This window comes from Galeopterus variegatus, unplaced genomic scaffold (genome assembly GCF_000696425.1).
Source record: "Galeopterus variegatus unplaced genomic scaffold, G_variegatus-3.0.2 Scaffold11410, whole genome shotgun sequence".
Classification (NCBI taxonomy): domain Eukaryota; kingdom Metazoa; phylum Chordata; class Mammalia; order Dermoptera; family Cynocephalidae; genus Galeopterus; species Galeopterus variegatus.
Genome location: NW_007737521.1, coordinates 4,350 through 16,638, shown reverse-complemented (window position 1 = coordinate 16,638; position 12,289 = coordinate 4,350). Strand labels below are relative to the sequence as shown.

The 12,289-nt window shown below is 35.2% G+C and overlaps 1 protein-coding gene across 1 annotated transcript in view; it reads right to left on the bottom strand.

Annotated features, from left to right (window-relative positions):
* The window catches only part of LOC103610606 (RING finger protein 17-like), a gene marked incomplete at its 5' end in the record, with an annotated part of 33,597 nt that extends 24,221 nt beyond the window's left edge, over nucleotides 1-9,376 (bottom strand). The window contains 3 exon segments of the mRNA XM_008594740.1: nucleotides 379-668; nucleotides 2,545-2,660; nucleotides 9,286-9,376. Of these exon segments, the coding sequence (XP_008592962.1) occupies nucleotides 379-668; nucleotides 2,545-2,660; nucleotides 9,286-9,376 (497 nt within the window).
* Nucleotides 9,377-12,289: the final 2,913 nt, after the last annotated feature.

Below are 12,289 nucleotides of genomic sequence, written 5' to 3'. Positions count from 1 at the left end.
TCTATATGGGATCCGAACCCTCGGCGGGAGCACCACCACACTCCCAAGTGCCGCACTCTACTGAGTGCACCACCGGGCCGGCCCCAAATGTCTTTCTTATACTGTGAATAGCTCTCACATAATTACACTACATTGACATTGCTATGTTAAAATAATAATGAAAAAGTTATTAAGTGATTTTTATGTGCTAGGCATTGTTAAAGCACTTTGCGTGCATTTCGTGAAATCATTTAATCCTCCTAAAAACCCTGTGAAACTGAGGTTCAAAGAGGTTAATTGCCTGCCCAAGATATTTCAATCTGTTTCTATCTTACTAGAGAACTGGAGTTGCTAGGTCTACTTTTACTGACTAATCCTATATAACCTAAAAGATCTTACCTGATAATTTAGGTATTACAAATATAGTTCCATCATCACCAATGCAGCTGACTATTGCCTCAAATATTTTCAGGTTAGGAATAGCTGGCGGTTTATAGCATCCAGTGGTTCTTGGTTCTATAATTTTCTCTTTAAATTCAGACACTTTGTGTTCACTGATTATATCAGCAGCTTTTTTGTCAGGGTCAAAATTAATTTTAATATACTTAGTAACTACTGAATCTTCTTGTTCCAGGGGGATTTCCAGAGACTTCCCAGATAATGAATGGCTGTTATCTAATTTATTAATTCTGTAACATCCAAAAAAGAACACTTCTAAACATGAGCAAATATAAAATTCTGGAGAAAACAATGTAAAAAGAACCCTTCAAATATACCTGAAATTTAAAGAAAATATTTGCTCTAGTCTAGGATATACTAATCTAACTTGTTACATGAAAATGAGCATAATTTAAGTTATAATGAAAATTATTTTAAATTATAAATGAGATTAATGAGAAAAAAGCAATATAATTTCACTCTTATGTTTTAAATTACTACCTTGTATCTACATGCTCTTCCCTCAAAATTTCATACATATATCCAGATATTGTACAATGAACTACAGATTACTGGAAAATATAATGCCAAGTTGATTCTAATTTAGTCCAGAGATAGAACCTATAAACATCGTATCTACATGCTCTTCCCTCAAAATTTCATACATATATCCAGATATTGTACAATGAACTACAGGTTACTGGAAAATATAATGCCAAGTTGATTCTAATTTAGTCCAGAGATAGAACCTATAAACATGGACAAGTTATCGACATTCATAAAATCATACAAAGAGAACATGAGTCTCTTAAAATAACAATAAGGTACGACTGAGATATTAGGTGTTGGTGGTAATATGCTGTATTTACTCAATTTTTTTACTTCATGTTTTTCCCTTCCAATTAAAAAAAAAGAGGGCTGTCTTGTTAGCTCAACTGCTGATAACACCAACATCCCCACCGGGGTTTGGTCCCCACAGGCCAGTCGCCAACAAAACAAAACAAACTACACAAAGCCAGTTAAAAAAAGAGTAAGCCTATAGTACAAACATTAAAATCCTATAAAGAAATATTAAAACTGACTGTGTTTCAGCAGAATTACAGCAGATTTCTGTTTCTTCTAAGTTCCTGTACTTTTCTTTTAAAAGGAAATAAGCACTGATGAAACAGTTAACATAATTCCTCAACTAATCCTGTCTCCCACCCCTGCCTTAAAATAGCTGGTAGTTTTAGAGCCATAAAAGCAGTAAAGAATATCACAATTAGTGGCAGATAATGTTAGTATTAACTTACCTAACATTTTTCAGTTTAATATTTCTTTTATCAAAGAATTGCTTTATTCTAAAGCCAACAAACTCCAAAAGAGACAAATGTGGGATTAAAAATGTGGAGCCTAGCTGTATGCCAAGGCCTAGGCAATTCATCCAGCATCTACCACATCTAGCCAACTATCTCATGTCCCATTTTATTTTTGATTTCTCATACTAAGGTCTTGGTCCAAATAAGATAAGTTACAATTTAAAGCAACCAAATCTAGGAAGATCTGGCCATATATGGTATGAAATGGCTGCCTAGAACATGTGTTTGCAATTCTAATACACCTCTCCATCCAGGAGGAGACAGAAAAGAGTAAGGCAGGGCTACAGCAAATCCTGATCCTCTCCCCCTGCATCAAAGTTAGTACCCGATAGCATCTTTAAATGGAATTATAGCTCAATTACTTTTTTACTACTCATCCCTCTTTCATATAAATACACTGTGGTATATACCTACCAGAATTTCCAACATAAAGTGTAAGCACTTCTAAGCAAAGGATGCCAAAGGGCTCAGATATGGTATCCACTATCTAGTTCTCTTTTCCTTTGGTTTACAGTGCAAGTGCCAAAGGAAAGGGGAAACTATAAAAGCAAATACAATGTAAGAACTGATGGCTCTAAATAAAGAAATGAACAGTTCTGAAAGAATTTGTCTGAGCTGGCTCCTCAGGGTTAGTTTAAAAATCATCTTTAAGAGCAAACAAGATGCAATTCAGGTTTGAAAGGACACATATATAAAGATTTACACAGGAACATAAGAAGCGGCCATCACAAACTGATGTCAAAAAATTTTCTTTTTAAAAAGTCTATACCTCCTTTCTCTGAAAGCCAAACCCTTTTTAATCAAATACTTAGAAACATCAACACGCTCTCCTTTTTCATCTTTGCAGAAAATTTTCACAGGTAATGGCCATGTTGTGCTGTTTTCCTGCAGTGATTTAAGAGCAGAGTAAATATGAGACACAAAAATGAAGTCTTCTTATAAACAATTTACTTTTTGTAGGCATTTCCTCTACATTTCTCTAAACAAGAAAAAAATTCCCAACTGAGTAAAGTTATTTTGATATCCAAATACATCACAGAGCATGCAAGAGAGTCAGTGGAAACAGATAGTTGTTTTGTGAAATGTATAAGGAAGACCTCACTGCCCAGGTAAAACTTGCCCCCTCCCCCCAAAAAAAAGCAAACTAAAACTTTTTTCTATCCCAGAATTGGGGGAATGGGTAGACAAAACACCAGTTAACAAGTTACTCTATTCCTCTAAAGTCTCTGCAAATTATACAATCAAAATATATCATCCAAGGTGTGTCCTTTTTAACCTACAAAAGCAAAAGAAATTACTACAAAACATATATTCTGCTTCATATGAAAGAAATTATAAAAATGGAGAAACTACACAGATGGAAAAACAAGGCATGGAAAAATAAGTTACATAAGAAAACTCAAATCATTAATGCAATAAAACTTATTTAAATTAGAAAAAGTAAAGGAAGCAAAGAATATGTTTAAGTGTTCTAAAGAGATGTATGCCTCTCTCATACACAAATCCATACTGTCTCACACACACATTTTATAACATACAGTTAAAATGATTTCACTTGAAGCCTAACTTTCTAGTTCAGTAAAAGAATATCAAAAGGCCTCAGAAATGTGCTCTAGCATATACATGTTATATTTCTAACATGCAAATTGTCAACTCAAGAATATTACTTTATAAATATTTTGATTCAGGCCCAGAGAGGCCTGAGAGCCGCTGGGCCCACAAGCCCTGAGTCAGCTGTGCCGGAACAGGCAGACACCATGGGACCTCCAGCCCAGGTCACTCCTCGCCGTTTAGAGAGGCCTGAGAGTCGCCAGGCCCACATGCCGTGAGCCAGCTGTGCTGGAACAGGCACATGCCATGGGACCCCCAGCCCAGGCTAGTCTGTGCTGTCCAGAATTTGCAGTCCTTTCAGGATCCAGGCCACATATCAGGGTGGAACGAGTAGATCGTGATACACCCTGCCACAATGACTAAACACCAAAGGAAAGTTACCAGAAATATGAAAAATCAAGAAAGTACATCACCACCAAAGGAAAATAATAACTCTCCAGTTCTAGATCCTACAGAGCAGGAAGTTCTTGAAATGACTGACAAGGAATTTCGAGAAACAATTCTAAGGAAACTAAATGAGATACAAGAAAACTCAGTTAGACAACACAAAGAAATGAGAAAAAATACACAGGACCTGAAAGAAGAAATGTACAAAGAAATCAATGCCCTGAAAAAGAATGTAGCAGAGCTTGTGGAGCTGAAGGATTCATTCACCGAAATAAAAAACACAACAGAGAGTCTAACCAAAAGGCTAGAACAAGCAGAAGAGAGAATTTCTGACCTTGAAGACAGGCTGTTTGAATAAACACAGGTGGACCAGAAAAAAGAAAAAAGAATTGGAAAAATTGAAGAAAATCTAAGAGAGAAAACAGATAACCTTTAGCACTCAAATAGCAGAATCGTGGGTATTCAGAAGGGGAGGAAAAAGGAAATGGAATTGAAAATATATTCAACAAAATAATAGCAGAAAACTTCCCAGGTATAGGGAAAGTCACAGATCTTCAGATTCAGGAGGCCCAAAGACTCCCAAACATATTCAACCCAAAAAGGTCCTCTCCAAGACATGTTATAGTCAAACTGGCAAAACTCAAAGACAAAGGGAGAATCTTAAAAGCTGCAAAAGAGAAGCCGCAAGTCACCTATTAGGGAGCCCCAATCAGATTAACATCAGACTTTTCATCAGAAACCCTAAAAACTAGAAAAGAATGGGATGATATATTCAAAATACTAAAGGACAAAAATTGCCAGCCAAGAATACTTTACCTAGCAAAGCTATCCTTCCAAAACAAAGAACAAATAGTATATTTCTCAGACAAACAAAAACTGTGGGAGTTCACTACCACATGACCAGCCTTACAAAAAATTCTTAAAGGAGTACTTGGTTTCTTACCTGAAAAACAACCACCACTGCCATGAATACTCAAGAAAGAACAAAACCTACCAATAAAACAAAAATGCTAACAATGAAGAGAAAAGATAGTTTATCTACCACTCCAAGAGACCAACAAACACAGAAGACAGAAAATCAGAAAGAGAGGAACAAAAGATACTTAAGACATCTAAACAAAAATCAAGGGCCGAGCCCGTGGCGCACTTGGGAGAATGCAGCGCTGGGAACACAGCAGCGCTCCCGCCGCGGGTTCAGATCCTATATAGGGATGACCGGTGCGCTCACAGCGCTCACTGGTTGAGCGCGGTGCGGTTGGGCTCAAAAAGGACAAAAAAAAAAAAAATCAATAAAATACTAGGAGTAAATCAACACCTTTCAATAATACCTCTAAATGTAAAGGGATTATATTCCCCAATAAAAAGACACAGACTTGACTGACTGGATTAAAAAGATGGACCCAACAATATGCTAACTTCAAGAGAATCACCTCATCTGTAAAGACACACATAGACTAAGAGTGAAAGGATAGAAAAAGATATACCATGCAAATAGAAATGAAAAACGAGCTGGAGTAGCTATTCGTATATCAGATAAAGTAGACTTTAAAGCAAAAACCACAAAAAGAGATAAAGAAGGCCACTATATAATGATAAAAGGATCTATCCATCAAGAAGACATAACAATCATAAATATATATGCACTTAATATTGGAGCAACCAGATTTATAAAGCAAACACTATTAGACCTAAAGAATGAGATAGACACTGACACCATAATACTTGGGGACCTGAACATCCCACTCTCAAAATTGGACAGATCATCTAGGCAAAAAAATCAACAGAGAAACACAAGATCTAAAGAAAACTTTAGAACAACTGGACTTGGCAGATATCTTCAGAACATTCCATCCAAAAATCTCAGAATTTTCATTCTTCTCATCAGCACACGGGACATTCTCCAGGATAGACCATGTTAGGTCACAAATCAAGTCTCAACAAATTTAACAAAACTGGAATTATTCCATGTATTTTTTCAGATCACAATGGATTAAAATTAGAAATCAATAACAAACGAAACTCCGGAAACTACACAAACACATGGAAATTAAACAACATTCTACTTAATGACATATGGGTTCAAGAATCAATTAAACAGGAAATCAAAAAATTTATTGAAACTAATGAAAATAATGACACATCATACCAAAACCTGTGGGATACTGCATAAGTAGTACTAGGGGAGAAATTAATCACTTTAAAAGCTTACTTCAGAAAAATGGAAAGATGGCAAATAAACAACCTAACAATTCATCCTAAAGAACTAGAAAAACAAGAACAATACAAACCCAAAGTTAGTAGACAGATAGAAATAATTAAGATCGGAGCAGAACTAAATGAAATAGAAACCTGAAAAACAATACAAAAGATTAATGAAACAAAAAGTTGTTTTTTTGAAAAGATAAATAAAACTGACAAACCTTTAGCATGGCTAACTAAGAAAAGAAGAGAGAAGAACCAAATAACAAAAATTAGAAATGAAAAAGGTGATATTACAATTGATACCTTAGAAATACAGGGAATCATTAGAGACTACTATAAACAACTATATGCCAACAAATTTGAAAATCTGGAGGAAACGGATAAATCTCCAGACACATACAAACTACCAAAACTGAGCCAAGAAGATACAGAAAATCTGAACAGCGCAATAACAATAAAAGAGATTAAAGCTATTATCAGAAGGCTCCCAACAAAGAAAAGCCCAGGACTGGATGGATTCACCGCAGAGTTCTACCAAACCTTCAAAGAGGAATTGATACCAATTCTCTACAAACTATTCCAAAAGATTGAAACAGAGGCCATTCTCCCAAACTCATTCTATGAGGCAAACATCACCCTGATACCCAAACTGGAAAAGATGCATCAAAAATGGAAAACTACAGGCCAATATCCTTGATGAACATAGATGCAAAAATCATCAATAAAATAACTAGCTAACAGAATACAGCAACACATACACAAAATTATACACCATGATCAAGTGGGATTCATCCCAGGGATGCGAGGTTGGTTCAACAGACGAAAATCAATAAATGTGATAAACCACATCAACAAAAGCAAAGACAAAAACCATATGATCATTTCTATGGACGCTGAAAAAGCCTTTGACAAAATTCAACATTTGTTCAGGATAAAGACTGTCTATGAGTTAGGTATAGATGGAAAGTATCTCAATACAATTAAAGCCACATATGATAAGCTCACTGCCAATATCATCCTGAATGGGGAAAAGCTATAAGCTTTTCCCTTAAGAACAGGAACTAGACAAGTATGCTCACTCTTACCACCCCTATTCAACATAGTGTTAGAAGTACCAGCCAGGACAATCAGAGAAGAGAAGGAAATAAAGGGCATCCAGATTGGAAAGGATGAAGCCAAACTGTCCCTGTTTGTGGATACGATCCTATATATTGAACAGCCTTAAGCCTCTACAAAAAAACTCCTAGAGTTGATAAATGATATGAGCAAAGTTGCAGGATACAAAATCAACACACAAAAATCAGTAGCATTTCTATACTCCAACAGTGAACATGCAGAAAAAGAAATCAAGAAAGCTAGCTGATTTACAATAACCACCAAAAAAATAAAATACCTCTAAATGTAAAGTTAACCAAGGAATAAAGTTAACCAAGGATGTGAAAAATCTCTACAAAGAGACCTACAAACTACTGTTGAGAGAAATTAAAGAGGACACAAGAAGATGGAACAATATCCCATGCTCTTGGATCAGAAGAATTAACATTGTGAAAATGTCTATATACCCAAAGTGATCTACAGATTCAATGCAATTCCCATAAAAATTCCAATGATATTTTTCTCAGAAATGGAAAAAACTATCCAGACATTTACACGGAATAACAAGAGACCATGCATAGCCAAAGCAATCCTGAGCCAAAAAAATAAAGCTGGAGGCAAAACACTACCTGACTTTAAACTATATTACAAAGCTATAATAACCAAAACAGCATGGTACTAGCATAAAAACAGACACACGGATAAATGGAATAGAATAGAGAACCCAGAAATCAACCCATACACCTACAGCCATCTGATCTTTGACAAAGGCACCAAGTTTACACACTGGGGAAGAGACTGCCTCTTCAGCAAATGGTGCTGGGAAAACTGGATATTCCTATGTAGGAGAATGAAACTAGACCCATACCTCTCACCATATACCAAAATCAACTCAAAATGGATTAAAGAATTAAATATACATCCCAAAACAATAAAACTCCTTAAAGAAAATATAAGGGAAACACTCCAGGGAGTAGGAATGGGTACAGACTTCATGAATATGACCCCAAAAGCACAGGCAACCAAAGGAAAAATAAACAAATGGGATTATATCAAACTAAAAGGTTTCTGCAGAGCATAAGAAATAATCAACAGAGTGAAAGACAACTGACAGAGTGGGAGAAAATATTTTCAAAATATACATCTGACAATGGATTAATATCCAGAATATACAAGGAACTCAAACAACTTTACAGCAAAAAACCAAATAACCCAATTAAAAAATGGGCAAAGGAGCTGAATAGGCATTTCTCAAAGGAAGATATATGAATGGCCAACAGACACATGAAAAAATGCTCAATATCTCTCAGCATTCGGGAAATACAAATCAAAACCACTTTGAGATACCATCTCACTCCAGTCAGGATGGCTAATATCCAAAAAACCAAGAATGATAAATGCTGGTGACATTGTGGAGAAAAAGGAACTCTCATACACTGTTGGTGGGATTGCAAAATAATGCAGCCTTTATGGAAAATGGTATGGAGGTTCCTCAAACAATTACAGATAGATCTACCATATGACCCAGCTATTCCACTGCTGGGTATATACCCAGAGGAATGGAAATCATCATGCCAAAGGGATACCTGTACTCCAATGTTTATTGCAGCACTTCACAATAGCCAAGAGTTGGAACCAGCTCAAATGTCCATCTTGAGATGAGCGGATAAGGAAACTGTGGTATGTCTACACAATAGAATACTACTCTGGTATAAAAAAGAATGAAATACTACCATTTGCAACAACATGGACGGACTTAGAGAAAATTATATTAAGTGAACAAGTTAGGCATTGAAATATTCTCACTTATTTGTAGGAGCTAAAAATAAATAAATATACAAACAAATAAAGGATGGGGGAAGAAGACACAACAATCACAATTCTTTGAATTTGTTCAGACAAATGAACAGAAATGATGTAGTGGGGTGCGGGGTGAGAGGGAGAGAAGAAAGAGGAACAGGTAAACGGACAAGAAAATCAAGTACAATGTATACCGAGAAGTTAAAATAAAAAAAATTTTTTTTGATTCATTTGTATGATCATTTGTGGGACATCTATTATCAAACAGGCTTTATACCTTGAAATAAGAATAACAAAGTTTGCAGTAAAATCCAAATAGCTTATTATTATTTCCTCAACATGAAAATAAATGGAATTAATGAAAACATCAATAAAATAATTAGTGCACATCTGTTGTGTCTACCCTTCTACCCACCTGTAAGATTATAGTTGCCACAGCTCCCGTTAGGTACAATGAAAGACAGTCACAAGCTGTTGCTGTCCACTTGTCATTTCCACCAGTTGGTCTAAAAAAAATACTGACACTTTAGAATAACAGCACTGAATACTGAAATATATAAGAAATGCTCTACACACACGTATAATCTGGACCACCTAAATATGTACAGAGAAATCCATCTAAACATGGATCCATGTTATTCTCATAATTTTCTTCCCCAATTTTGTCACCTTCTGTTCTACTTAAGGCTCATAATACATGTTAACTTATTTGTGTATTATCTGTTCTGCAGCTACACTGAGGATCCCTAAAAAGTAGGAATGTTTTAAGTATTTTTAGTCATTACATACATTTCATATATGTCAACTAAACTCTGAGGGAGCAGGAATAATGCATTAAGTCTATCATCATATTCCCTAATGCCTAGCAGAGTACTTAGCACACAGACGGCACTCCAGAAATATTTAAAGGAAAGATGAAAAAAACAGTCCCTTTGCAATGATGATCACACTGCCCTTTCTTAGATGTTTTCTGGAATTTGAATCACTATCCATAAATATCACCCTCAATAGTTTAAAGAAGTTTCAATTTTTGTTTTTAATTGATTTAATTCTTGATTCAACAAGATTACTTAAATAGTTTGATATATGTAGTCATACAATTTTAAATGCCTATAAAATTTAGCAGATCAGTGCCAAATTTTTTTGGCAAAGACTGAATGGCAGACTGCACAGTAAAAAAAAAAAAATCCCTAAATAAAAATTTGACAGATCAATGAAAAGCAGAATATCCAACTTCATCATCCATTTTTGTTTGCAGAGTTAAAACTGAGTGACTTTAGATATTTCTAACCATCAAATCTACCGCCAAAGAATAAAGAATTAGTATCACTGAAGAGATTGTTGGTTACATAATGCTCTCTAAACATGGTTTTTAGATCCAGAGTCTCACTAAGCTGATCTATCAACTGAATAAATACCTTATGTCCTCAATGTTTTCACATTAAATGATTTATATGAATGAACTAACCAAATCAACTGGGCACATACCTTGACCAAATACGATTTGGTAAATATGTTACACTATTTATTAAGAAGCCCAAACAGTGTTCTTGTGAGCTAAGAAGCTTAAATTTTAATAAATTCTACAATTAGTTGTGCTTTCCTATTTATGATGATGGTATACAAATAAAAATCAGTGTACCATTAAGGTTTTCCTAAAATTATAATATTAACTTTCAAACATCTAAAAAATATTTAAATTTTAAATAATTTATGGTTACAAATTTTCAGTTGGAGAAGATGAAAAGTTCTGGAGGTGGATGGTGGTGTAGGCTGCACAACAATGTGAACATTCTTAATGCCACAGGACTGTACTCTTAAAGTGGTAAAAAGAGTACATTTTATGTGATGTCTCTTTTACCACAATAACAAAAATCATGGAAAAGGATTTCTTAGAATGGCTCTAACACAATGGTTAGAGCTCCAGTTCTGGATTCAGACCTGGTTTATAATCCTAGCTCAACAGTCAGTAGATGTTTAACCCTGGATAATAAAACACTTAACCTCAGGAAGATTCAATTTCCTTATCTGTAAATAATACCTTATCTACAACTTAGAGGTTTGTTGCGAGGATCAAGTGAAATAGTGCCTGTAAGGCAATTAATAGAGGGTCCAGAAGTGCTTAAATTTAGCTATTATCATTAGACTCTTAAAATGATGATGCTATTCCATCCTAATCCATAAGACACAATTCAAGTTGTGTACAATATTAGATACAATCATGGGACTGATAGGATTCTGTCCAATTATTCTAATTGAAGTATTTAAGATGGAAGTGATAACTAGGATAGGATTTATATAATGTGGGCCCGAGATTTCCATTCCAGTGCACTGTCAGAATTTACAGATATGGTCCCACAGTCACTATCAGTGATCACAGGCAATGGGGGAGGTGCCTGTAAGACTGGAGAAAGGTTCTGTGCAAACAGCTGAACTATGGAAAGTACTGCTGATGAACATTAAACAGATGGTCCACGAGCAGTTAGAGTAGAAAGGGGTCACTAAGAAGAAGGTATCCTACTCTAACCTCAAGTTTTAAAAAAATCATGTTTCAAAACAGATAAATGAAACCAATGATAGATTTACACATAACTTTGGGCAAGGTACCCTTTCTCAGTGCCAGTTTCTTCAACTGTGATATAACAACAGTTCCTATTATCAATATTGTTGTGAGAACTAAGTGAACTTAATACATGTAAAGTACGTCATACAATGTCTGCCCTAGTAGACAATAAATGTCAGGTGTATTGTATAGTGTATCGAGTTCTTTCACGAGATCTTTGTGGATAGGATTAAAAATAGACTAGATAAACCAATAGTTTTTTTTTCTTTAAATCACACAGAAGTTCATTAAAGTTTATATAATAATGTTGAAAGGGTCTAAGATCTTTTAGCTTTACTTGAGAATAAATTTTTAATATTCCTATTTATATCCATGTCTGAAAAACCTACATACATATCCAAGAGTACTTCAAAAAGTTCTTGGAAAACAGAACTAAAAGATAGTACAAATCTTTCCATGAGCTTTCTGAAGACCCCTTGTATGTTGTATGTATGTGTACATATCTTTTAGCCATGTAACATGCAATTAGCTTCAAATGAAGGAGCAAATTTGAGACAATCCAAAACTACAAGCTTCCCCAGATGATTTGGATAACTGTAAGTAGCACATCAAAGTAACAGGAAATGATCTACCAGCAGGCTTGATTAACAGTACAGCTGCTTCACATATGTAAAATTATATCTAGTACTTCATGGTTAATAAGAGCTAAGATTTATTCTTTTTTTTTTTTTTTTTGTCTTTTGTCTTTTTCCGTGTCCGGCAACGGATCACAACCCTCAGTGCTGCCCCCGTACAGGACCGGGGACCGGCAACGGGATCGCAACCCTCGGTGTTGCTCCCGCGCCTCGCTCAGCCA